General features: G+C 39.0%; 1 protein-coding gene across 4 annotated transcripts in view; it reads right to left on the bottom strand.

Moving 5' to 3' along the window:
- MAST2 (microtubule associated serine/threonine kinase 2) overlaps positions 1 to 26,826 on the bottom strand; it is a 192,168-nt gene extending 165,342 nt beyond the window's left edge. For all 4 annotated transcript variants that reach the window (XM_027648987.1, XM_027648977.1, XM_027648978.1 and 1 more), the window contains exons 1-3: positions 26,601 to 26,826; positions 6,028 to 6,175; positions 2,556 to 2,698 (exon numbers count right to left, since the gene is read on the bottom strand). In XM_027648987.1, the coding sequence (XP_027504788.1) occupies positions 2,556 to 2,698; positions 6,028 to 6,175; positions 26,601 to 26,771 (462 nt within the window). In that variant the 5' untranslated portion in view covers positions 26,772 to 26,826. The remainder of the gene's footprint in view (positions 1 to 2,555; positions 2,699 to 6,027; positions 6,176 to 26,600) is intronic.
- Between the last annotated feature and the right edge of the window lie 8 nt (positions 26,827 to 26,834).

Below are 26,834 nucleotides of genomic sequence, written 5' to 3'. Positions count from 1 at the left end.
AGATCAGATCAACACCTATCATTCCACAGCATTCACCCTGCCCTGGCTTCTTCCTCAAGTCAAGGATCTCATGGCAACTGCTGCACAGACATTAATCCACATTGTCACACATGTACAAGCTGAAAGATTCTGCCCAACAATAAATTGTGTTTATATAGTTTAGCAAGATAGAATTTGATGTATTTCCAATTCTGGAGTCGTTGCTGATAAGCAGCCCAGCTATCAGTCTTGTTCCAGAAGTTGCAAACTAATTTCTGAAGATTTGCTATTGTTACTTTATCTTTTTGCTTTGCGAATACTTTCAAAGCAGAAAAGAATGCAATTTAAGCACTGTAAACAATCTGTAGGATTAGCAGTGGTTAGAAAGTAAAAAAACCACATTACTGAATGCCAGCAAAGCAATTTAGCAAAGGAAATCTACTGATACCTGCAGTGCCATAAAGATGGAGCAGAAACAATCGACAGAGCTTAGAGGATTCTGGCTTTCCCATACCACATTCCACTTCTCTCTAGCTATCCAACTATTGTATTATAACAAATAATAAAAAAATTAAATGCTCTACCAGTCAAGACTGGCATATTAAAATGACACTCTGCATTATTGAACCCACTCAACTCTTAATAGAGCTATTCTTCAAAGAAGATTAATTATACTGGCAAGAGACCTTTTGCTATTCTAATTTGTGAAACTTATTTCAAGACCACAAGCATATTAAACCAGCTGCAAACGTGTAACTAGTTCCAAGATCCCAGGACTCCCTGCATTTAATTAGGTGTTCATCTTGTGACCAGCTCTTTAGTCATTGCTTTTGAAGCCCACTTGGCATAAAAATTTTTCATTTCTAGGCTTAATTAACTGCAACTGTAATGAAAATACAGCCCACCATGAGAAATGGAACAGTGACTGGATAGTTCAGCACCTAAACACCATCACAGAGGGACAAATACTGGATTTATAGATTCATTTCTCTGCTTTACTTATCTAAAATTCTGGGGGTCTTGTTTAAAAATAACTTACTGGCATTGTGTTTCATATCAGAACATTTGATAGACAGCACAAACACTGCCATGACAAACTGAAAGAACATCATATTAATAATATGCAGAATCATAACACGCAAACATCTGCAGCTTGCTGAGCTGCACACAGCTGTTAAGCAACAACCTAGTATTCCAAATTAAATATCTGAGAATTAATGCTTTGTTTCAAAGCACAGTTCATTAACTTAAGCTATGGAGCTTCAAGGCATTTGCCTGCCTCTAGAGAACAGGCCTGTGTTTTAACATCTTAATTTTTTTAATCTCCGTCAGATAAATATACTTATATGCCAAGTTTCATATGAGCATTTTCCCTTTCTGTTGATACAGTTGAATTCAGAACCACTGGTAAGAACATAAATTTAAAGCAAATGCTGAACAGGCACCAAATTAAGACACAATACAATTAAATCAAATCAGAAGAATTTCAATATAGTAGCATGTCTGAAAATGCCACAACTACAAGTACTTCATTGTGAAATCAAAATTAGATGGAACACAAATGAGTGGTTTTTTGAACTATAAAGATCTAAGTTTCCTTTCATAGCCTGGTGGTGCCAAACTGTCTAGGGTCCCCAAAAACAATTCTTTGGGCTATATCCAAGGTATATCCTTTTTTTGAGGGGGTCATTGCTTCTAAACAGTCTTACAATGTTATATAAATTTATCCAGTTACTTGCAGCTCCCTAAGCAGAGCACATCAAGATTTCCTCATTTGAGTAAAACCTGTTACATGAGCAACTCTGCAGAAGTTTGGCAAAAAAGGATTTCACCTTTGCTTTTAATCCACTATTTACCAACAATTTCTGTTGCATATATGACTGCTCATAAGTAACTGTCTTTTCCTACTCCTGTATTTTTCTTCTCACACTTCAGTGATTTTAGCTATTTAGAGGTAATAAGGAACATCTGCAAACAAAATGTATGTTCCTTTTGGTGTGCAATTCAGACTTGACTGTAACCACCTGAGCGTGTCTCTCCCCACACAGAATACTCTCTTCTTAGAAAATGCTAATTTAACACACGCAACATTCCTCAAAAATACATTCACTTTACCAAAACCTTTTGACAGAAACCATGTAGAAGAGCATAGGTCAGTTCCAGCTCTTATTCCTTGGGACAGTTATCCCTTTCACATTCATTCCTCTAGCTATTCCCTAGGGAAACAGGCAGAGGTAGCTATTCAGAAAGCTGCTTCCCAATTAAATTTGTTTTAAATGGTTGGGTTCCCATGTTCACATCTCCCTGGACTTCCACTGGTATTTCTTTCAGGTATCAGGCAGCTTAAGTAGCATTGAGAAGGAGTATCCCCAAAAAGAAATTATTCTTCACACACACATTTTTTCCTGCTTTCTGTTGAAAGCAGGGTGAATGTATTCTTGCCCTAATTCACCCCCTATCCTAAAATGCCCTACAGGAACAAAATGCTGCATGCAATGAGCAGGAGCAGGGAAAACAAGGTAAAAACCAAAGCACAGAATCACAAGATCATGACGAGTATTCCCAGACTCACTCACCAAACCAGCAGTAAGTGAAGGAGCAGATTGTCCTAGAGACTGATTTCTCATGCGGACCAGGTTTGAGGTATCTCCAGGAGGCTGCCATATTGTCTGTCCCACTCCACTGTGGACACTATTTGATAAGGGAAGTAGCTGTTTTCCTTTAAAAACAAAATCAAAATACCATCAGCTTGCTTTTAAACAAGTTTGCAAGCTCCAACTGCAAAGCTGAGAACAAATACTGCATGCGAAGAAAAAGCATTTAATAATAAAAGCAATTTCAAGATTTTGGTAGATTAGAACTTGTAAGAGCACCCTACCAGTAAATTCATTCTGTTTGATAGCTAGCAATTTCCAAAAAATCTAGTTTACATTATGAGATAATGGGGAAATCCAAAAATGTAAAAACAGACCTCTATCACTTTATACCTTTCTATATTTTACACAAAGGAAACCAATATTTGCTGCCTTACACAGAGGCAAAATCTCTTTAGTATTGCTGTAAAAATTCTTACGAAAATGCATTCCTAATTGTAAAATATTATCTCCTCTAAATAGCTTAGTCATCCAGACATCCCCACCCTTCTCCTACCACTGGAACACCCCGCACTATCTTTCATGCACCTGTAATCATAATATAGTGTATGTTTAAATATTGTCTTCCTTTGAACCATGGATGGATGTTTTCTGCTCAATACACTTTTTTTTTCTAGTCAATATAACTCTCCTTTTTGAAAAATGTCAAGCAGTAAATTTCCACAGAGAGAAAGAACCAAAGTCAAAGTAGGTCATATTGTGACTCCATGGAGCTTGACAGCTTCCTTTTATGTACAGTGTCATTCAGAAAGAAAAAAGAAGAAAGATATTTTTGTGGTTAAAAACACATAAGTGAAGAAGTCTGTGAATCTGGGTTCAGTTATTAGCTTCCAGATGACTTCCTCTGTAACTTTGGTCAGTCAAACTCTGTAATTCAGCTCCACCATCTGCAAAATGGGAGTGGATAATACCTCTTTTCCTTAAAATTAGAACTATGGGACTAAACAACACACGGCCTTCCAAGCATGGTAAATATAGTTGCATTCAACAGATTATTACATGCTCAGGAATCACAGGGAACTAAGACATTTATTGCAATAAGTAGCAGGAAGGAGACTACACTTTTAATCACATATGTGCTGTAGAAAAACACTTATTTTCTCAGAGGCAGAAAGCTATTTTACAAATTTGACTTCACCTTAGAATTAGATGTGAATTATAATATCCATTCCATAAAAGTGGCTGCTGTATTTGGAAGACTGTCATATAACGTGATTAGCTACAATGTGGGGGGACAGGGAGTGGAAGTGGTGTCTCTTTTTTTTCTTTTTATAACTTGTTTACATTCATTTTCTGTGACAGTTGAGCAATGGGCCAAGTACACACCAACAGAATGAGTCAAAGTGTATGAGATGAGCAGGCTCAACTTTGGCTAACGAACAGAGACACAGCATGTTAGTACATTTTTCCTAGTCCCACTCAAGCTGCTTACAGCTGTGGGCATGATTTTCATGCTTTGTTCATTTTCAAGACAATGTACAAATACTATGACTCCTCTTGTCTACAGAGTTCTAAAACCACAGAAATGTACACTGCTGTATTTATCTCTGTACAGCACTAACAAAGATATCCTATAACAGAAAGTCAAATAACAATTATCTAACAGTTCAAAATACCTGTGCCTGAGAGCAAGAACAACTAAGTTTCCAGAACATATAGTTATCACTATCTCCTTTTAGTTCCACAAAACCTGAATCCAGGAGGACAGAATTCCATCAAGAGTCAAATCTCAGCCAACCATACATGAATTGTGCACACTTTCCATGCACAATCATCTACACTCTTAAAACTCTTTTGATTCTGTTGCAAAAAATAAGGTGGAATCATTTTCAGGATGGAGCTTTAAGCTAAAGCCTTTCCCTATCATGCCTCAAGTTCTAAACACATTGAAAATATACATCTGAACATGTACATTTTCTTTATCCAGCTGGGTCAGATCGACCTTGTTGGGGCTCTTTACCCCATCCCAAATCAGGCTGTAGTAGATTGAAAAGTCATTAAGATGAAGCAACAAGTTCTGGAGAACATAGAGTTCTTGTGAATTTTTTGTTCTGAAATGAGAATCAACAAAAGAGCAGGACTTCCAGTTTTCCTGCTTCCTTCTATTTACTTTGCTTTCCTCTACTCAAGGGGGAAAAAAAAATAAAGGCAAATTATGGTACTAACTTGGGCCATTGCAGTCAGCCAACAGCTGTGTAGTTCATGCATTTCTGTTTTCCTCTAGTGATTAACCTACCTTGGAGAGCAAACTTACATGAATACAAAACATGATGAATGTTTCCATTTTTCAGAAACCAGCCACTTATTACAAATAAAACATGAAGCCAAGGCCAAGCCAAAATAAAACATACATACTTCACTGCTTATTAAATTCTATTACACCTACCACCTCAAACATGAAAATATTTATCTTCCTCTGATAAAAAACGAAGGCACCAGGACTGGATGTAGTTTCACAATCATGTAAGTCCAGGCTGATGCCAAAAAGGGTGGTTTCACCTTCTTCCTCTTCACCTCCCACCTGAGAGTTTTCAACTCTTCTAGTTCTTGCACTAACATGCAAATAGGCAAACAGTCAGCCTAATTAGGGAGGAAATGGGCTGCAAGTTAACCCTACACAAAATCAGTAGCATTCAGGCATATCAGCCATTTCATTCTAGGCTGATCATGCAGCTCCCTAAGCTCTAATTCCAGTATCACAAACTTTGATATCAGCTTTAAACAATTGTAAAACTATGCCCTCACCCACAAATAAAGCCTTTGATAAAAAAGAAACACTTCTGAGTTTGGTCTATTTTTTTTGGCTAATCACTAGCCTATGCTCACTCCATGGTTCTAGAGCTGACAGACCAAAATCTCTGACAGGGTTGAATATTACATTCACAAGAAAAAAACCAAACTTTACACAAACTGAAAAAACATCTAGTCAGTAAGCAAGGTTTTTATTTTGAATCACAGTGCTTTTGAAGCCAAAAAGAAACTAAATAGTAATTTGAACCTGATGTAAAAGTCAGCTTTGTAGTAAGAAACAATATGGCAAAGTAGGCAAGCTTACATTCACTGCTGATGTTAAAAGGGGCAAGGAAGCATCACTATGTTGCCTAAAGTTTCACCACTCCATTCTTTTAACTTTGCCCATTAAATCTTAGCTTCTAACTTTTCACTGGGCCACATACAGAATTTTAGTCCAAAACCAGACTCCCCTTTTCACTCTTTTCTACTAATATTTTTTCCACATCTTCCTCTTACGTAAAGTTTTGGATGCCCTGCCAACAAGAGGTCACCTCTAGTTTTTAAGAAGTGACTTACCAGTATCTTTTATTACAATTGCTATGCCAGCAAGTAATGCTGCATCTTTAATGCCAACAAATACTGTCTTTACAAAATGGCATACCTGACAAAGAACTTGCCAAACTACCTCTTCGTAGCTTGCAGTCATCTTGACTCAGCTGACGATGGAGCTTGGTTTTCCCAGCAGATGAAAAGATGTCAGGATTGCTGAGCTTCCTGCAACGCAGCGGAGTGGACTCCGTTATCATCTCCTGCAGAAAGAAAAACAAGTGGAAGTTTGTTAATGACAGCTCAGGATCTCTTGTCTGAAACATACAATCTCCAAAACATAAAGGAGAATGTTTTAAAAACCACAAACAAACAAGCCCCACCCCGCATACCAACAAAGCAAAAAAAAACCAAAAAAAATTAACATTGTAAATCCCCCTCTTTTGTGCCCCATATCTGCATGGAACACACTTCACAACATCCCAGTCAGCTATGGTCCTTGAACACTACTGCTGTAAGGAATATCATTAATAATAGTCAGAGAAAAGCAATTATGCTACAGCAGTTCTCTTCTCTTACAGTATGTAGGAAAAAAGGCTACCAAGAAAACAGGCTCAGCTTTGGTTAAAGCTATTTCCTGCTAAAGCAAAGAGTACTCTCTCCAATTTTCTTGAATATTTTTTCCATCTAGTCTATGAGTAATGTACCTATAAAGAAACTGTTGCAATGTCTATTGTAACCTAAAACTCCTATTATAAGTTGCAGCTCTACGAAGACCACATGTATAACTAAATAATAATTAGGATAGAGATCATCCTTTTGTGCAATGTCTTTGTTATTACTACAAACAAAATTAGACATGTATTTGTCAGAAACACTCCCACACACGTGAATTCCTTTCACAGCACAGAGCAAAATTTCAATCAAAATAGCGTAGGCAGAACAGTGTGAAGCACAACCACAGTGCTTTCCTCCTGCATTTCATTGTTCTGGAGGTGTCAAACTCTCATTCCACACCCAAAGAAGAATTATGAGCATTGCTATCAGACATGGATTTGAAGATGTGACACTTTCCATTACAGCCCACACAGACGAACTGCTCGAGTTCTCCCTTCTCTGCAGTAGTGTGAAACATTCCACGTGTCTTAATGGACTGCTCCATTTTATTTCAAATGCCTCTCATTAGCTATACAGCACTTCAAGCCATGCTTATCCTCATAAAAATCTCATCTGAGGCAGAAAATAAACTTCCCCTGCGTGATACGTCACCGCACAATTTAACATAGCTTTAAATCATGTTTAAATCAAAAACTAGTAGAGGTTTTTAATTAAAATTTGCAGATTCCAGTCTAAATCTATTTCTAAAGCCATTAATTCAAATCTATTCAGTCTACAGTGTTCTGTCTCAAACTGTCAAATCCAGACCAGGAGTACACACTTTAAAAACCTCAAGGGGAAGGGAAGGGAGGGGAGGGAGATGAATAAAGTGGTTTTTCATGGGGAAAAAAACACCAGATTTGGGATATGAAACAGAATTCTCATTCAGCTCTGAGTCACTCATTCTCAACCTTTCGTAGACCCTGTCTCCTTCTAATCAGGAAATCTTTTGGCACCTCATAACAGTAAAGAACTTTGTTATTTGTTTGAGGGACAGCAATGCTTTGCTCCACATTGACTTCAATGGTGCATCTTTCCCAAGCTGCTCTAGATACAATTTCTTCCTCTAGTTACAGTCAGACTTTCAGTCGCCACAGTGTCTAAACCAGATCAAGAGAGACACCTGGGTAACAAAATAGGTCACTTCACTTACCCAGCTCACCACACAGCTGCAAACAGTTGTGTTGGTGCAAGAGTGGGGAGAGGCTCAGAAACAAGTGACCTGGGGTCGAGAAAACTGCTCGAGCTGAAAACTGGTTTAATCTTATGGTTCCTCACACGTATCTTGGAGCAAAGAGCCTCACATTTTCATTTGTCTCTGACCTTTCCCACAGAGGCACTGAATTCCCTCATTTCCAGCAGCCTGTACTTCTGCTTTTCTGTCATTTGGAGAGCTGAAGGGACAGCAACCTGTCTTTCTGTTTGTACTTGGGAGTAAGGTAAGTCATTTTAAATTGCAACATTAGCTGTACCCCAACACCCCTCTGTAAGCTGCAGAGAACAAGGGCAGAAAATCTTTGCTGTTTCTATTTGGGATGGCAGAAGGTGGTTACATATGTACACATATCTGTACGAAAACATACAGAAACATACACACACTTGTAATATAGAATGTCCTAAATGCCCAGACTGTCTAAAATATAGCACGTGTTTCCCACCTGTGACAGTCTGAAATTATCCTACTGAAAAAAAAAAAAAAAAAAAAAACCAAACATGAGCACTCCAGGTTACAAACAAATTACTTAAAAACCTCATCCAGCCTACCCTCTCACACTCCTTATGTTTCAATTCCAACAAATGTTCCCAGCATTCCTCAGTATCCAGTTACTTCCCTGAAACTTCACCTATGTTTAAAGGCCCAATGCACAAGATACCACTGGTCATCCCACAGCCTGCTCTAATAAATCCCTACAAAAGTCAGATTTTTTTCCCCACTCTCAACCTGCACAGGCCATTGCCATGATTGTCTTGTCTCCACCACTTCACGTAGATCCCTTTAGGAAGGGGAAGCACAGTCCTGCTTGTTGAGCTGATGCAGCAACTGTAGCTGCTCTTCTACCACGTTCAGCTGAGTTGGGGCAGGGGGAGGAAGAGGGCAGGGGGTGGTTACAGAGGAGCTGGTGCCACTAGAAATGGCATCTGCCCACCTGGCTGCTGCCTATCACTCCCCAGATACATCTGCACCCAAGAAGACTGTACAAAAACAATTTTAAGCTTATTGTATTAATACTCAACAGCAGTCAAAATGTTAAGATTAATTTGAAGATAAGTGCTCTAACTGGGACTTCTTTGCTCAAGGTATTGGGGGTATTTGTTAGTGGGTTTGGGGTTTTATTTGTTTTCTTGGTTTGGTTTGTCCCCCTCAGGTGCACATTCACCTCCCCTTCAACACACCCACAAACACACACATATATACATCTCACCAATCCTCCTCAGTGAACTGCAACTGAATAAGAACATTCGTTCACTTGGGGCACCAGAGTAAGGAAAGGCACTAAAGTCAGTAACAAAAGTACTCTAAGTCATGTTACTAGCAATTTCTGTATTCTACATCTTTCTCTCTCTACCCATAGACATTCACATACCCCTACCAGACAAAGAATGTGCCCACTTCCCTATGCAGTCTATATTTCCCCTCTATGCAGTCTCTTTTTATTGGCAAAAATAATTACAAATTCTCAATATGTCTTCTTGAGTTACAGTACACAAGTTTTGGGGATTTGATAATCAAAAGTTCCCCAAATGAAGGAGCACGTGGAGCACCAACACTGAAGGGCACATCTACTCCTACCACGAATTCTGCTCAGCTACAACACCCTGCCTACACACACCTTTCAGCTCGACCCAATGGCATATGCTACTTCTCAAAAACATGAATTCCATTCAAAATTAATTCCTTCAACAGCTGTCCCCAGCTTAGGCAACTCCTTCCCACCAGGCCTTGTACCATAAAGATATGAAAGGAACAGTAGAAAGGTAACAGCCTCCCACAATCACCAAAGAATCCAGGCTGTCTTCTACACAAGATAGATTTGGTACATATCACATATGGGAATTTCCTCATAAACTCTTTTTTTGTTAAGCACATGAAACACTTGGGCAATATTCAGAAGACTAAGTAGGTGTTGAGTGTGTTGAAGAAAGGGACTCCAATCGCATTGTGCAGGTTTATATACTGTTAAACTCAATTTTCAAATACATATCAAAAAAGAAAAAAAAAAGGGCACTGTTCTGAGACACTGTTCTGTTTTAAAAAATGCTAAGTACATCACAGCCAGTTTAAAATTTCATTTTCTAAGAGCTGTGCCCATATTGTGTCAGCAGAACAATGAGGAGGGAAAGTTTTAGCTTGAAAACAATAGAGTTGTCTTTCACAAGACTGCAATTTATTTCACTCATCCATCAAAACCCAGCTTTGATATTGCAGTTCATGGATGAATTGCATAGAAATAGCAGTGGATTACATTACCACGCTTAAACAAGGAAGGAAAAAAAAAAAAAAAAACAAGAGGAAGAGATTTTTCCTTGTCCTTGCCCCAAAGCAATGCATACAAAGAACACGAAAATCTTACACAACATTCCAAATCGCTGAATAAAGAAACGCTTTGCAGTGATAGAATCTTGCTTACAAGCTTTCAAACTACTAAATTAGACTACCAGAGCAAGTGGTTGGAGAGTAGATTACAAAGCACGGACTGCCATAATTTTAAGGACTCCACTTCCATTTTTCAAAAGGAAAAATCCTTACAGCTTTAGGGATGAAAGCATTAGTAAGCACGAAACAAACACTTTGCTCACACCATGTGAAAAGGACTGTGAGCCTCCCTCCATTAATTTCTTTTCGAAGGTGATAAAGAACTTAATTTACTTTGGGCTTGTGGCTTTTGCCACAAGTTAAAAATCAGGTTCAAGCAGCCAGCTGAATCCTGCAGAGCTTAGGGCTGAAGATAAAAGAGTCACAATCTTGGTTTGCTGGGCAAAGATTATTCCTATCAGTCCCTACAAAGGTGCATAAAAATTTGCTCACGTAACTTGAAATAGCAGGATATGAAGAAAAACGGCCAAAGCTTTTCCTGAACAGCAAGAGTCTGCAAATTTCAACTCAGTCACTCACCACACTTGAACAGGAGAAGTGTTAAAATAGTTGTGATACTGGAATAACACATGAATGTGTTTCTCTTGCCTGAAATCTCCCACTGGGATTATCACACTCAGCTAGATGGAGAACAAGACAGGTTGCAACAATAGCTGCTGACAAAAAGACAAGAAACCAAACGTGGCTCCTGACGTGCAAGATCACATTAATATCCCATATTAAATTCCTGATCTGGTAATTTCAAAATACAGCTACAGGGAACCTTCTCAGTCACTTTTTTCCATTCCACTGCACAAGGAAAGTCTTCCATGGAATTCAAGCAGGAAATAAAAGAACAGTATACCATGACAAAGGTTTTCAGAGGCTCTTTTGTTTCCCCATTGTTCATTTAATGGTGATGCAGGAGAGCAGCACAGCACAGGTCCTTAATCTACAAAGGGCAGGTGAATATACTGCAAGTGTGGATGTGTTTTCCTTAGACTGCCAAGTGAAATATCACCCAGTGGGACTGATACATCAGCAATAGATCAATGTTTGGAGAAAACTTCTCAAGCCCTGTCTTTATGGTCTACATTTGAGATGCAATATCATCCAAAGGACACTTCCTTACATGTAACTGTGTTATAACTAACTTAAAAATATATACTTCCTAGTGATCTCTGTGAGAACCAAAAATACTCAGCTGTGACTAAAAAATATTCATGACTGCAGGTCAAAACATGTTAAACTGTTAGCCATGGGGTGGGGAATCTACACAAAAGTTTTCTATGAACAACTAATCCATTAATAAGAAAAATGAGAAATCTTTTTTTTTTAAGCCTAATGAGCATAACAACCTCAGGTCATCTGGAAATGAATTCTAGCAAACTGTTTGAAGGAATAATGACAATTTAACTACAATGAATTGGCAAAGGATCCGCTGTTATTAGCCCATCTTGTAAGGAAGATAACTAATGAGCAGTGTAACTTGAGGGTAGCTTGATATTTTCTCAATTTTTTGAAAGTAATAAAAACAGTCAACACTGAAAGCTGCATTTTCTATTTTTTAACACAGTACTGTTTGTCCTTTAAAAGATAAAAGCCTATTGTGTCAGGGTTGTGTGCATATCTGAGAAGCATTCTTTTTCTTCTCAGCCTTTCCTCATCACTTTATATAACCTTATCTTTCGTGCCCTCAATGAATATAAATCTGATCCTGTCATTAGGCTTGCTGTAATATACTCTAAAACACACTGAAAAAAAGAAAATTAAAGGCCTAGAGAACAGATAAAAAACCAAATATCTACCTATATAAGTTGCAATTAGCACAATGGAATCATAGTGTTTATGTTTATAATGTTTAGCACTGAAATTTGCTTTAACTTTCTAGTCTGGACATTACATAGTTAGGGAAGAGGGCCAGCAGTTCACCAGGAAGTTGAGGTGAGCCCCAATGTGACCAAAATTGTAGGCTAAATAAGTATTTGCAACTAAGACTCTTTTTAACTGTTTCTGCTTGACTCGTGTACTTGCCAGCAGCACCCTAAAAAAATGTCAGAGACAGCAGAATCAAGGAAAATTACATTAAATCAACACAGCCTCTTAGGGGCTAGAATATATTAGTTTATGACACCAACAAGAGAGAAAAGCTTTACAGGCTGTGTTACATTATACAGAAGTGTCATCATTTTTAAAGACAGAAGAGTTCTACAGTATTTTTCTCTTCAGTAGACTTATTTGAAGAACTTTGCAATAAATCCCAACGTTGCTACAAAGGTGAATATATAAACTTAACTTAGTGTCAATATTAAGTTTCCAAAATGACTGCAAAGCCAAGTGTGATTGGCCACAGTGATGGTTTTCAGCACATCATGCACATATTTACCATTCTGAATACCTCTGTGCACTCACCTGAGGTTATAACACAGGTGACAGAAAAGTTACAAGTTTAAAATTTTCTGTATAAAAAAAAAATCCCACAGTTAAAAGCAAACAAACAAGAAAAAAAGGAATGTTTCCTTCCAATATCAGAAGCCTATACTATTTGATACACCCTCATTATCTTGTTCTTCCAATGAGAATATTCTTTTTTTTTTTTTACATCACAGCTCTTCAGGAAACAACTCCAAGGAATGTTTGATTGGAACTAATGACTGAGAAGATTTAATGTTTCACTAGGGAAGTCGGTGTTGTTAACTTTGTTGCTAAGTGTCCCAGCTGCAGGAACACATTTAAAAGCTTGTTAGAAAGAAAAAGTAAATATTTACAACTGTGTACTTATTAGCCCCTTTCTGAGGGCCATTGAGATGCAGAATCATTTTATTCCTAATGGAACCACAGTCTAAAAGACAAGGTAATTGATGACTAAATGATATCAGCTTGAATGTTTGGTCCTTATATGAAAACACAACACCACAATGGCTTAAACAAAGTATTCGATCTTGCTTCAGGATCTCCCTAAACAGACAAAAGGGCAGAGTAATTCTTGAATTCAGCTTGTAAATGCCTAAAGCATTTATCAAGAGAATTTTATCAAGAGAAGAAAGAGCAACAGAGCCTCTAAAGTCTGTATCAAAATTTCTCAGAAGCTCAAAGAAACCACTATCAATATATCAAGACTCAAAACCCCACACGTTGCTCAGTAGTTGCACTGACAACAAAACCAGTCTGAACAAAGACACTGCACATTAAAGGCCACATCATTCCTTTATCACTGGTCTTCTACCACGAGTATTGCAAACATTAAAAGGATGTATAGAGCAGGGAAATTAACTTCTGGCCAGATAAAACAAAACAGGAACAACTCTATATTTCACCACTCTTACTCATCAGCTGCAAGGATTAAAAGAAATATGACCCCCCAAAAAATGCGATTTGTAATAAAATTTGGGTTTATAAGACATCAGTAACACCTTCTCTTTGAAGATTTTCTTTCAATAAACTCAGAAGATGTGCCAAGCATGTAATATTCCTAACACCACTGACTACTATTACTGCAAGTTCTCTTGAGCACCCTGTGCATTATCAAACACTCATTTATCTTCTCTATTCTTGTCTGTTAGGCTTTACGCAGTTAAATAGAGGTGGATGTTTAGATTTGCTAAAGACCACAGTCCACAGCAGCAGCAAACCAAAACTTTTCTCATTTGTGATTTTCCTAAAGATTTATGGAGATATTCATTACACAGAAAACACTGAATTTAACAGCTTTTATTACAATTATGCTGTGACACAGACTAGAATGGGAACTGCTTATGGAACCAGGCAAGGAGCAGAAACAGCTGTATTTTAAGCTGTGCAGGCAAAGAGACCTCTGATTTCATATTGGTTATAAAAAGAATTACCAGAGCATTCTGCAGGGCACCTTGATTCCCTGCAATACTGATGCTTCTTTTTTTTTTTTTTCCAATGAGTGAGCTCTCAGATCTCCAAACATATTCATTTTTGTGTACATTACAAACATGGTCTCACTGTCTCATTCACAGAGAAAGAGCAAAACAACATAAAATACCTACTTAAACCTGTGTAAATTCTGTTTAATGCCCATAAACAAAGTTACAATCAAGTAATTTTCATTAGGAATGTAAACTCCCTCCGTTTTTTTTTTCTAGGGAGGAAGTGAACAAGACCTAGTGATAAGTTAATAGTTCATTCAATTTATATAAACAAACAATTGCTTCATAGCAATAGACGTGGAAGAGAGTTTCACCTGATTTTATGCATTATAGACCAGAATCTCCCAGTCAAATTTCAAAAAAATGAGAAGTTATCTGCATTACCATTTGACTCTCAACCCAAAACAAGATAGAATTTTCTATGTCTAAGGCACAAATAAAATATATTTAAAACTAAAATACTGAAAAAGTTGAAAATACAACTTTGGCAAGTGAAGAATAACAGTGTATTAAAATTTGCATACTGTATAAAAATTACTTATTTCCTAGTAATGCAGAGTTCTAATCTTGTTTTGAAGAGAGCACTTTCCAAAGAAAAATGTTAAGAATCATTAAGTTTGAAGTACAATCCCAAATAAAAGTCTCTATTGGTCCACTGTGAGATATAGCACTTAAAAAAAAAAAAACTATCACAAGATTAATGGGGCTGGAGGAAAGAAATCCGTGCCCAGCTGCTTTTCAAGGCTTTGTTTCAAGTCAAGCTGCCTACAAAGAAAAAGGTAACTCCACTCTGGTGAAGAACTACTCAGGTGACTTCAAGGGGCTTTTCTAATTCGACATTCAATGACTACTTTCCGACACATAATACAATTTTAGGACTCAATTGTGATTTTTAAAGCTCACTCGAACTGCACTCACTTCACAAAGTATGAAACCAAAAAGCACTACAGGGATCCACTTCATCCACACTAATTTTTTTGCCCAGGATGCTTTTATGTATCACAGCTATGACCTGAATAGTAGTAGTAGTGAAAGGCCTTCATTTGCAGTATAAAAAAAAAAAAAAAATTACTTTATTTTATTTGTGAGAGTGAAAGTTCCAATCCTGTGGCATCAATATTTTTGTTTCCATGAACCATTTGCAACCTTCTCGCTTCCTACCACAAATGAGAAAAGCAGATCGATCCAGAGTAAAAAATAAGAAGCACTTATGTGAACAAATTTTCCCTGAGAACAAGTTCTCACTCAAACTCAATAGCAGATCTGCATACATGGAACAGAAAAAAAAAATTATCATTTTATTATAAAACTGTAAATAAAACTACCAATGGTTTTAGAGCTCCATAAAATTAAGTCAATCTTTGGAAATTCAACAACTGCTCAGTCCTTAGCTTTTCTTAACAGAAATCCCATTAAACAGCAAAGATAAACTAATTCACAATTCTTATCAGTGGCTGCACAAAGAAATAGAGACTCTACAATCTGGCACAAAACCTTCTCCGCACCAAGCAGCATAATACAATTCCATCACAAAGAAACAAAAGCCAAATTTTTTTCAAGGACAAGACATGTATTTCTTCCCTCGTGCCTGAGAACAAAAACAATGCCCAACTGTTGGGTTTATGAACACCACCGTGCCTTGAGCTCAAACTGAAAGACTGGAGTCAGCAGACACTTCTGCTCAAGTGTCTGCTAAATTGGCAAATCAACACTGAAAACAGATCCTCCTCTGTCCTAAAACTGGGGGTAAATGCAAATGTCAAAGAAAATACAAGTAACTCACTGAAATACATAATTCAACTTTCAGGCACCATGTATTTTTGCCATCTTCACATTGCACAGGTCCAATTTAAGTCAATTAATAAAAGAGAGAGTTACTACTAACGTGTCACTGCATCCATCTATGCCTGAATGTTTAGACATCTAAATGCCTACAGTCACTGCAGTAACCATGACTCATTTATAAGCTTTCTCTAAAACAGTGATTATAATTTATTCATTTGTTCTCTGGTCTCCTGGTGCTGTCCAGAACACTTGACATCAGTTCTGACCACCTCGTTTCCTTTTAAAGGTCTTTTCTAAGGCTCCATCTTGAAATGTTATTTTTATGATAATAAAGTGCTTGTAAATACACTAAAGATTGAATGGTGTGATTTTAGTGACTAATAAACCTGCTTCAATTACTAGACTTACTAGTTATTCCATTTTTGAGATGACATTGCCTTGCTCTGGGGCACTACAAAAGTTTCTTTACAATAAAACTGGACAAAAGATAAAATCATAAGAAGAACTGCTCCTAGCCCTCACTGAACAGAGGACATGCAACTACCAGATTAACAGAACAAACATCAAAAAAAACAAGGCAAGACATGAAATTATTTCACTACCTACCACTGCATTTTTCCCCTAAGTAGCACCACAAATCTCCATTACACACTCTTTTCCAGTTTTGCCTTTCCTAGAGTTTAACACTTTGCTTGCATCAGTGAAGTTGGATTCTCTGAAAGCCCCATGAAGGACAAAGGTATCTATGCAGTTTTGTCCATTTGTGTACTTGCTTTGTAATGACAAATTGTACTTTAAGAAAGAGTGCAGAGAAATGCAATTTGATGATTGTGAGCTGTATGCTCTTCAACGCAAAGAGAAGCAAACCTCAAGTTTAATACCTGGAATAACTTGAAATAATAGAATCATAGAATGGTTTGGGTTGGAAGGGACCTTTAAGGTCACCTCATCCAACCCCCCTGCCATGGGCAGGAACATTTTTAACTAAATCAGGTTGCTCAGAGCCCCATCCAACATGACCTTGAACAATTCCAGGGATGGGGCATCCACCACCTCTCTGAGCCTGTTCCAGCATGTCACCACCCTCACAGTAAAAAATTTCTGTCTTATATCTAATTAAATCAACCATCCTTCAGTTTAAAACCATTTCCCTTTGTCCTATCCCAACAGGCCCTGCTAAAAGAAATCAACATGCACAGGAAGACAGTCCTCCTAGAAACACAGGACCACACTTAAACCATTTGTAGAGTCTAATTCAGGTGTTTGTGCAGTCCTTCTGCGTGTGTATGACCCTGAGAATGATGAAGGCAGCATGCATAAGCAGCAGCAGCAAGTTCTGATTACACAAAGTACCAGAAAGGCATATTGGAAAACCAATATATTAGAGAACTAGTTTTTTTAAATCATTCTTGTTGAGCTCAAAACATGACAGCTGTATTTTCAAAGGATAAAAGGAGAACATGCTTGAGCACCAGTTAATCAATCTGACAAATACTACGTTTCATAAAAGTCTTCAAGCTTCCTGAAACGCAGCTACAGTGTTTTCTCAAGTTTTTATCCAACAGACAGCACTGAATTCCCCTCACTCCTCAGTGGATGTACCTTTTGCACTTAGTTTTTGTTTGCTTGGATTAAAAAAACACAGGAAAGTGCCTCGAATTTGAGTTTAACTGCACCCATAATTTAGTCTTCAGCAAAACTGCTTTCCCTTTGCTTGAGGCCAGTGCTTGTTTATCATTGTAACCTTTCTGTACTTCCTCTTCTGTCATGAAAGACAATCTGGTCTGTGAACTCTTCCATCAAATCCAATAAGGGAAAAATCAACAGGGATGGCAGGACCTACAGAACCTGCTACTTGTTTTTCAATCCTGTTGTGCCAGCAGCTAACATATCCAAGTGATAAATGCACACAGTGTACACTGAGCTTATTTCCACAAGACAGCTCACAGTCACTGCAAGAAGTTAGGGTTAGCAGAATGAGCCTCTTACAAGCAAAAACTTTACTGGAAATCTGCCTTGAATGGATTGATGGGTGTTTGCACAATGTGCAGTTAATGGAATCTGCACTCCAGAAGTGCTCTGAACTGCTTCTTATTCTGACTATTGTTGAGTATTTTTACTATTAGCAGAATTGTCAAGCACCTACAACAAGAGTTTCATAATACAGTATGATGCACTAAAGGCCAAGAAAAAAATTATCCAAGTGTCACTCAATTAATTAGTTAAATAACTTATTTTGGCTCCAATACTGTTGAAAATGTTTATGGTGGACTGCTTGTCATACCATGTAACAAAAAACACTAGAGAAAATCTTCCTATACACACAAAAAAAAAAACATGTGTGGACTGAAACTGAATCAGAAATTATATTTCAAAAATTCCTATTCCTACACTCCCCACAGTCCAACCTCAGCAGTGCCACCTGCTTCAGGAAATTTAAAAAAGTAGATGGAATGTTTTGAAGTGCTGTCTTGCATTCATGAAAATCCAGACCAACCAAAAGGTTTTGGAACATTTTTTATTGTTAAAGTATTTACTATATGTACAACAGAAAGTGAAAATATTTACGATGGAGTTCCAACAGCAAAGATATGATTTTTTTCCTGGAAAGAAACACAGCACCGTCCTATTTTCCATGTACATCATGGACTGCCATTAACACCAGAGCAATTTCAAATAGCAAAAAAAGGACAAGCCAGACAGCTACATTTTCAAATCATTGATGGGTTTTCAGCCTTGAATCCTCTTTCCTCGCTGCACTGTAATGTGTATTTATAATAGAACATTTGAAAATAATTTCTGATAGATTGCTAGGTTTAGGGTTTGTGGGACCTAAGCTGTAAGTGACTCACAATAAACACACCTTAGAGGAAGAACAAGTAAAAAAAAAAAAAAAGCCTTTTTAAGGCTGATTTCAAAGACAGAGGTACTTAATTACACACCAAACAAAGCCTTCAGACCTTTCTACTACAGTGAGATATCACAGAGCATCGATTTCCTATGTCCAAGAGTGACATCTACCATGATACCAAAAAAAAAAAATAGGTGCATTTTCCTCACCTGAAACAGGTGTAAAAAGGTAGGAGTTTTTGGAGTGTCCATGGACTCAGCTTCTTCCTCCAAAGAGCAGCATTTTCACCAGGCTTCAAATAGTACTACAGCACTACAAAAATACACTGACCACAGCACATCATTATTTGATGTGGAAATGAAATCATTGAGACTATATGACCTGTCCATTTATCTGCCGTGGTTTTTGAGGAACAAAGTCTTGCTGAGTGATGAAGCATTTTGTTTTAGTCTCAAATAGTTCACTAACCTGGTGGCCTTCACTTGCTTCCTTAGCTTCAGCTACTCAGTTTCCATGAATAAAAATTAAAGAAGACTTTAAAAAAAAAAAAACTTTTATTTTAAATAAATGCCTGTTATCATATCTACAATAATCCGCTGCACTTCTTACAAGCACCAAAGCTGACAGAAGACTTCTCTTGGCTCTTTCACTTCTATACTGCTTCTGGACAAGAAATGCAGTGCACTGTGTCTCTCCACTGCCTGCTTAGCTATTCTAACATCTAAGATATGAAATTTATGTGACTAATACAAAATATTTGCTCTTACTCTTCACTTGTGACGGGAAATCGAAATCTCACATGGGCAAACTGAATCATCTAAGCTGCTGATGCAATGCCTACCTACTTATTGATTTACACAAAAGAGTTTTGTCCATTAATATTCAACTTAAAGAGATGTTTCTATTCTATCAGGCCAGAGAAGTGCCATCAGCCTTTTGGTGCCACTTCGCTCTTATCTAACAAGCCCATTACAGAATCAGTCACTTGACTCTATGTCCCTTTTGTCTGCTTCTAGATTAATCTTTTGGCTCAATTCTGTTATTATCTAATAAGCACATTGCAGAATTGATCACTTGACTCTATTCCCCTTCGCCTGCTTTTAGATGACTCTTTCCCTCAGTCACTTTTTCAGTCCCCCACACTTCTCAACATTAGCACGAACAAACAAGTGAACTCAGAGAAACAGATTGCCAGGAGCCATTGCTGCCAGATCAGGACTCAGAGAGGCAAAACTATGGCTAATAAAGAAGTCAGATGTTGCTTTAGCTCCCCTGAAAAAACAGGCACAGGACACAATTACCCTAAAATCAGCCCTCACCAACAACAGCCATGTCCCAAAACAGGTAGCCAGAAGCATCTATGTGAACAGATATTTCCTGATCTTCTAGAACTCAGCAGCACTCCATCCCTCCCTTGATAAGAAGGGGCAATGATGTTTACAGAATGTATTTGGCTATGATTAATCTATACTTGCTTTTATGGAATCTGTAACTGTGAACAGTAAAACCTACACTTGATTGCAAATGTGATCTGCATTACTAGAAATAAGCCTATTTGATTCTGTTTATTTACTTATATTTTGAAAATAAACTTCTATCTCCTTCAGATTAAGTTTCATCCCAGCTTGCAGATTTTGATATGAAGTTGTAAGAAACATGTTTGAGCGTTGCAGGACTCAGGGTCCATGGCTGAGTAGCTGCAACACAGCTCTGTTCAGCAACCTGAGAGACAGAGTTGTAGAGAAAACTCAGATGCAAAGTGCCCACTGAAATACAAAACCTTTCTTCTTCACCTATCAAACAAAAGGGAAGACTCACAGTAGAAATAACCAAAGACCACCAAACTGTTCTGCAGTCTACACACAGGGCTCATCACACCAGTGGTACTGTCTTTACTAGCACTGATGGCACCTGGAGAGAAGAGAAAAAAGAGAAAATGCTTATTATACTTGAAGCCCAGAAGTTCTGATTAGGAAAAAAGAAAGATCTCTTCAGTTTCCAGGCTTGCCACGCAGCAAGGAAAGCATAGGAACAGCTTCTTTGCAGCTGTGGAGACAAAATAAATCTGAGTAGCACTCTGGGGTTTGGCCAGTTTCTCCCTGTTGGTCACTGACTGTTTTCCAGAAAAAGAAAGGGAACAGGGTGAGAAGTCAGTGGAAAAGATCCTTTGCTATTCCTTCCAAGAATTTAAAAAAAAAAAAAAAAATTAAAAAAAAAATCAAAATATAATGGCAACTTGAAAGGTGGAATAAGCTTTCTAACCCATTGCTTGTAAGTACTTTTGGACCAATTTGCATCATTCGTATGGAGTAGAAATATCCACATATGCATAATGTTACAAAACCCTCTCTTAGATGACACACCCAAGCGTGGTAATGCAATCCCCAAAATTGTAAGAAGACAAGTACCAAACAGTAGTGTAGAAGCAACCCTGTCTGTGATCACACTATTCCAGATTGCTGCCAGAAAACTACCTATTTTTGGCACACGCTCCAAGAGGAATCGGGGGGGGGGGGGGGGGGGGGAAGCACAAAGTTCTAGAAGCAAAAGGACTCCGTGTCTTCTGTTCCAAGCAAAGCTTGCTTTTACATTTCAAATACTTCTACATGGAAAAGAGATCAGATAGTAGAGAATTTTTACTGCCTGTGCTAGCACAGGCATATTTCACAGCTGAAAGTTGGACATTAGACAAAACACGTGTTGAAATAAGATGTCGTTTAGTTTTCTAACTGCGGGAATAATTAAACATTGGCAGAGCTTTCAGAAGAGGTGACAGACACACCACGATCTAAGGCTAAGATAAGATCAATTTCTAAGAGAGATGTTTTAATTTATTTTTCACGAAAGCTCCACAAACGGCACACGTGGGGAAATCACACTGCATAACCTCAGCAACCCATTTTGGTTTGGGGACCTGAATATCTACAAAGTTTCAAAGTCAGGTGGAGAAAAAGGAATACTTTTGCTACTCTCACAAAATTTGTAGCACTACAGTTCCAAGGGACTGTAATTGTTAAATGATTTGGTTGTTAGTTAGTGAGTTACCTTGTTCAAAGCTCAGGAAACACTTTCTATCCAGTGCAGAAATTACTAAATGTACTGTTTGGGGAACATAAAAGATCTCCCTTCTTCAGGCACATCAAAATTTACAACTGGAGATACTCTGTTGGCATCAGCTGAGCATTTCCCATACAACAAACAGAAATGCAGCAGGGGAGCCTCCAGGTTTGGCAATGTTTCAGTCCAGCTCTTAAGCAGCAGCAGTTGAATTAAATTTTATATATGACAAATGGTCCATCCAGCCCAAAATCCTCCCTCTACAACTTGCAGTCCCTCTACCAGCCCCTTGGACTGCTTGTTGAGATTCTGCTACTGTTTCCCCCTTCACCTCTTATTAACCAACAAAACCACAAAGTCATGGAATTTACTCATAAATCCTTTCCTGGCCATCCACAGCAAGAGGAGCTGGAAGCCGCAGGAAGTGAGGGGAAAATGCTGACAAGCACGAGGTCTGTTTCTGTTCCCTCACCTTGTCACATCCCTGAGCAAGGTACCCCTGGGTACCACTGACCAGCTCCCTGCATGCCTTTAGAGCAGGAAATGCCATTCAGGGATACTCAGTGCTCAATATTCTCTATTTTTACTCTTTTGATTCTCAACCTTCATCCCCCTAGACCTGTCACTATACTTCAGCTCTCCTTCTATCTGTTTATTCTCCCCCTGCTCTCAGAAGAAGATAGGATTTAGATTTGTTAGGGACAGGTTAACACCCACTCTTCATGTAGAAAAACCTTGTAAAAATAGCAAAGACATTCCCTACAGACAAAGAAAGGGAAACATCAGGCATTTGCCCAATGCCAGTATTCTCCTAATTGGTAGTTAATCTCAGGTGTTTTCCTCAGGTGGATTCCATCTGCCTATTTAATTATCTTCGCTCCTAATCACCTCCTCTGAATGATTTTTGCATCTATTACATCCTTTGGGGGGAAAAAAATTAAAAATACACGCACTGCCTTTTGCATGAAGATCTATCTCATTTAAAGCCCGAGCCCTCGCTTGATAGTAGCAAACAGCAACTGCTTCCTCTACCTACCCCCTCTACACCTACCATAACCATGTATACTTCCATCATAACCCCCTACAGTCACCTCTTCTAGAAAGTGAAGACTCCTTTCTATGAGAACTTTGTCTTCCACCTGAAGTACAAAAATGTAAATAAAAGCACACCTGACAAATACTGGCTATGATCCATGTGAGGTCTTTCACTATAAATATCACAATGTCTCAAACTAATTATGCAAGCATGAAGTGGAAACAACCTAATGCCTGAAATATGTCCCTGGATGAGGGTGGCTGACATTCATAAGAAACGACCACTTTCACCTCAACTTCCCATTTTTCTCCTTCAATGTAGTCAGCAAACATTTGATGATTAAGCTGATCTTTTGCAGAAATCCAAGTGGGCTGTGTTTGACAAAGACGCCGTCGCTCAATGAAACTGAACTGTCACAAGGTAAGAAGGACAATTCAACCATGAATTAATAACTGATTAACAGGAAATAAGTTGGAACGACGGGTCTTTTTCCCCAAAAAAAGAAGGATCACCAGTGGGGCCCCACAAGGATCTTTTCTGGGGATCAACACCTTGCATGTTTTAAAGCAAAATCTAGCAACGAGGCTTAACAGAGTTTGTGACAGAGTTTGCTGACAATGCTTAAAGTTATTCAAGGTTGCAAAAGCGATGGCCAAAGATCTGAAGAAGACCTTAATGATACTGCTCAAGTGGGCTGTAAAGTATCAGATAAGATTAAATGTAGATAAATATAAAGTGAAGAACAGTATTAAAAAAAAAATCTAAATTTACATAGACAATGACAGATTCTGAACTAGTTATTACCTCTTAAGAGTGACTGTGGAATTATCATAGTTCCACAGAAGTGCCAACTCACTGCTTAACGACCACCAAGAAAAAGCAGGCAGAAGATTAAAGAACAAAACCCCATATACTGCAGAAGTTTACAGGGTGGCATTCACTGAAATACTGTAGCCAGTCCTGTTTATTGTAACTCAGCCCTGTTCCTCCAATTCCTGCACCACTGTCTCCAATCGGGAACACATTAGCAGGAGATGCAAATAACACAGCAAGGGCAGTGAAAGGAATAGAACCACTTCTTTCTAAAACACCCCTGGAAAAGCCACAAACAAGGGATGGTAAATGAAAGAAAAAATCATCGACCCACAAGCCATGCAGAATAACATGGATTCTCTTTTTCACTGCCTCTTCCAATATAAGAAATAACAAACAAGGCATGAAACCAAGCAGGCAGAAAGTTTAAAAACAAACAAAAATAAGTGTCTTTTCCACACAAAATGTGTTTGAGCCTTGCAACTCGGCCACAGGATGTTGTGGATGCTACAAGCATACACGGCTTCAAATACTGATTGGACAAATTCACAGAAGAAAAAACACACTGGGGGCTCTAAAAACAAATATCACCTCCAGTTCCGGAAACCTGTGAGCCACAAATTACTGGAGGCTGGGAGAGGCATTTCCTCAATACACACTATACTCTTCTCCAAGCATCTGCTTTTGGCAGCTGGGAGAGGCAGGATACTGGGTGAGAGGGATCTTTAATGTGACCAAGTACAGTAATTTTTACATTCTTATGTAACTCATAAAAAAGTGAAAACATTAATCGTATGTACGTCGGAACTATAAGCAAAGCACAGCAAAGGACCAGATTTCTGAAGGCCTAAAGGTCAGTACCATGATTAACTGTTGCAGTCACACAGTTTGATAAGGACTTTTTTTTTCTTCAACACTAGAGTAGCTTAGCCTCTCCCAACCACAAACTTTGTACAGCAAACAAAGAAATGTGAATTTAATTCTGAACGTTCCCTGCAGCTGTGCACACTGTTGCACTGGCACAGCTGAGGGCATGTTATAGGCTTGGAAACAACTGGGCTACTTAAATCAGAAGTGGCCCCAAAGGAAATACTTGTCAAGCTACAAGCTGGATCAGTGGAAATGGAGTATCATGCTGCCTTCTGCATCTCAGAAGGCCCTTTTTACCACATCCACACTATCACCAATGGATGTTTAAAGAAATACTGTATTGTTGATATTAAAGACAGAAACACTGTGAGTTTGTCCCTTTTATTACATTTGTCCAACATATCCATTTATTTCCAGTTGTTTGCCACATTTACAAAACATCAAATTAAAGACAAAAGGGGAGAGGGGATGAGGGGTTCTCCTTAAAGGCTGGAGGGCATCTCAGACAGGATGGGTAGAAGTCTTCTTAACTTTAGCTGAAAAACTCCTCAAAGACTCCATCACACCAAATACCTGCCAGCATGGAAAGATTTGCTCCTGCAAGTCACATCAGGTCCTAGTCAAGGCACCCAAGCTAAAACCAAACTGGCACTATGTCCCATTAAAAAGCCTTGTGCATCTCAAAAACCAGCATTTCTGAATTCGAAGCCTTCCCAGGTTTGTAGTGTTGATGTTGTTCTGGTGAAGCTTCCCAAGTGTTCAGTAGACTGCAAAATAGGTGGCACGTTCTGTGTGCCTGATTTGTAAAAGTTCAGTTCACAACTACCAAGAATGGAAATAATTTCCTTCAATTTCCACATCAACGCCACAAACAACACCTCAAAACAGCACAACAGTACAACAAACACCTTGTCATTGCATTTAGCAATAACTCTACAGATTTCTTCCTTTAATGGACAGCTGGGAAGGTACTAAGTCACCTCTTCTGATTTCAGGGCTATTTTCTTTTTCCTGAAAAAGGATCTTAGCATTCTTTAATTGCTCCAGGAAGGGATAAACATTAAAATGAGCAGCATCTATCTATCAACCACCTGGATTAACGAGGCACTAGAGAATAAAATAAGAGAGTTCTCTTCTTCCAGGGCCCAGTCTGAGAAATATATATTCAAGAGATATCCAAGAGAAATACTACTCAAAGACAAAATACAAATCTCCTACAATTGAAGGCAATGTAATGCAGTTTTCCTAAAAAAAAAACAAACTAAGAAATTATTTTTAAAATAGCATGAACCTGGGCAACAACGTAAATTTAAGACACCTTTTTTGACAAAGAACCTAGTTTTTCGCTTTTGCCCAAAATACGGCAAAACAAAGCAATGAATTACTGAATCCTGGGAATCTTCTTACTTGTGACACTTCCTCCTACTCCTCAAATAAAAAAAAAAATAGCATTAATTATCACCTACATTTTTAAACTGCTAAGTGTCATTCTTCTCACTCCTAAAACTAGGAATATCAAAACACACCAAAACAAAGTGTTAACGATCCTAAACTTTGGGTTAGGATGTCTTCAGTATCTCACACCCAGAAACCCTAAGCAGCAATCAGTGGATCCTATTTTTTGGGGGGATGAAACAGAAAAGAGGATACATTGAATTTACACCCTCTCACATGTAACAAGCCTTCGCATTTTCAAGTACCTGCAAAGGTATGGTAGGGTTCCTAAATAAACCACTTCTGGAACTGAGACCTAAAAAACGCTGGGAAACGCATCATAATTATCGTCGCGACTAGGAGTGACCTACGGAGGGTTACTAGAAAGATGTATTCTGTAATTGCTAACACCAGCAAGCACGTAAGAGAGGCTCGATTTCACCGCATCCTCCCTCGCTCCTTCACGGGCGCACCGCGGCTCCCGCACCGCCGGCAGCACCGGCACGGCACCGCCGCCACCCCTCCCTGCTCCGGGGGCACCAACCTGCGGGAGCGGCGGGCGAGGATTCCCGGGGGATGCCGCCGCACCGAGCGCCGCCGCCGCTCCCGCCCCCGCTCCCCGCTCCGGGATCCCGGCCCGGCCCGGGACAGCGGCCCCGCCACGCGGGGCGCGTCTCCATAACAACGCGACCCCCGCCCCGCGTCCCGGCTTTACCCGCTCCGGCGCCCCCGCGGCCCGGGAGTCCTCCGGCTCCTTCCTGCCGCCGCCCCCCAGCAGGGCGGCTCTGCGCTCCGCCGCGCTGCCGGACACCGCCCGACCGGGCTCCCTCCGCGCCGGCGGCGGCGGCGGCGCCGCTTTGTCCCCCCGAGAGCGGCCCTTCCTCATCGCGGCGGCTTCTTCTCCTCCTCCTCCTGCTCCTGCTGCCTCTGCTCCCGCTCAGCGGCGGGG

This window comes from Corapipo altera, unplaced genomic scaffold, assembly GCF_003945725.1.
Source record: "Corapipo altera isolate COAL_440 unplaced genomic scaffold, ASM394572v1 112, whole genome shotgun sequence".
NCBI classification, from domain to species: domain Eukaryota; kingdom Metazoa; phylum Chordata; class Aves; order Passeriformes; family Pipridae; genus Corapipo; species Corapipo altera.
This window is presented reverse-complemented; position numbering and strand designations above follow the sequence as displayed.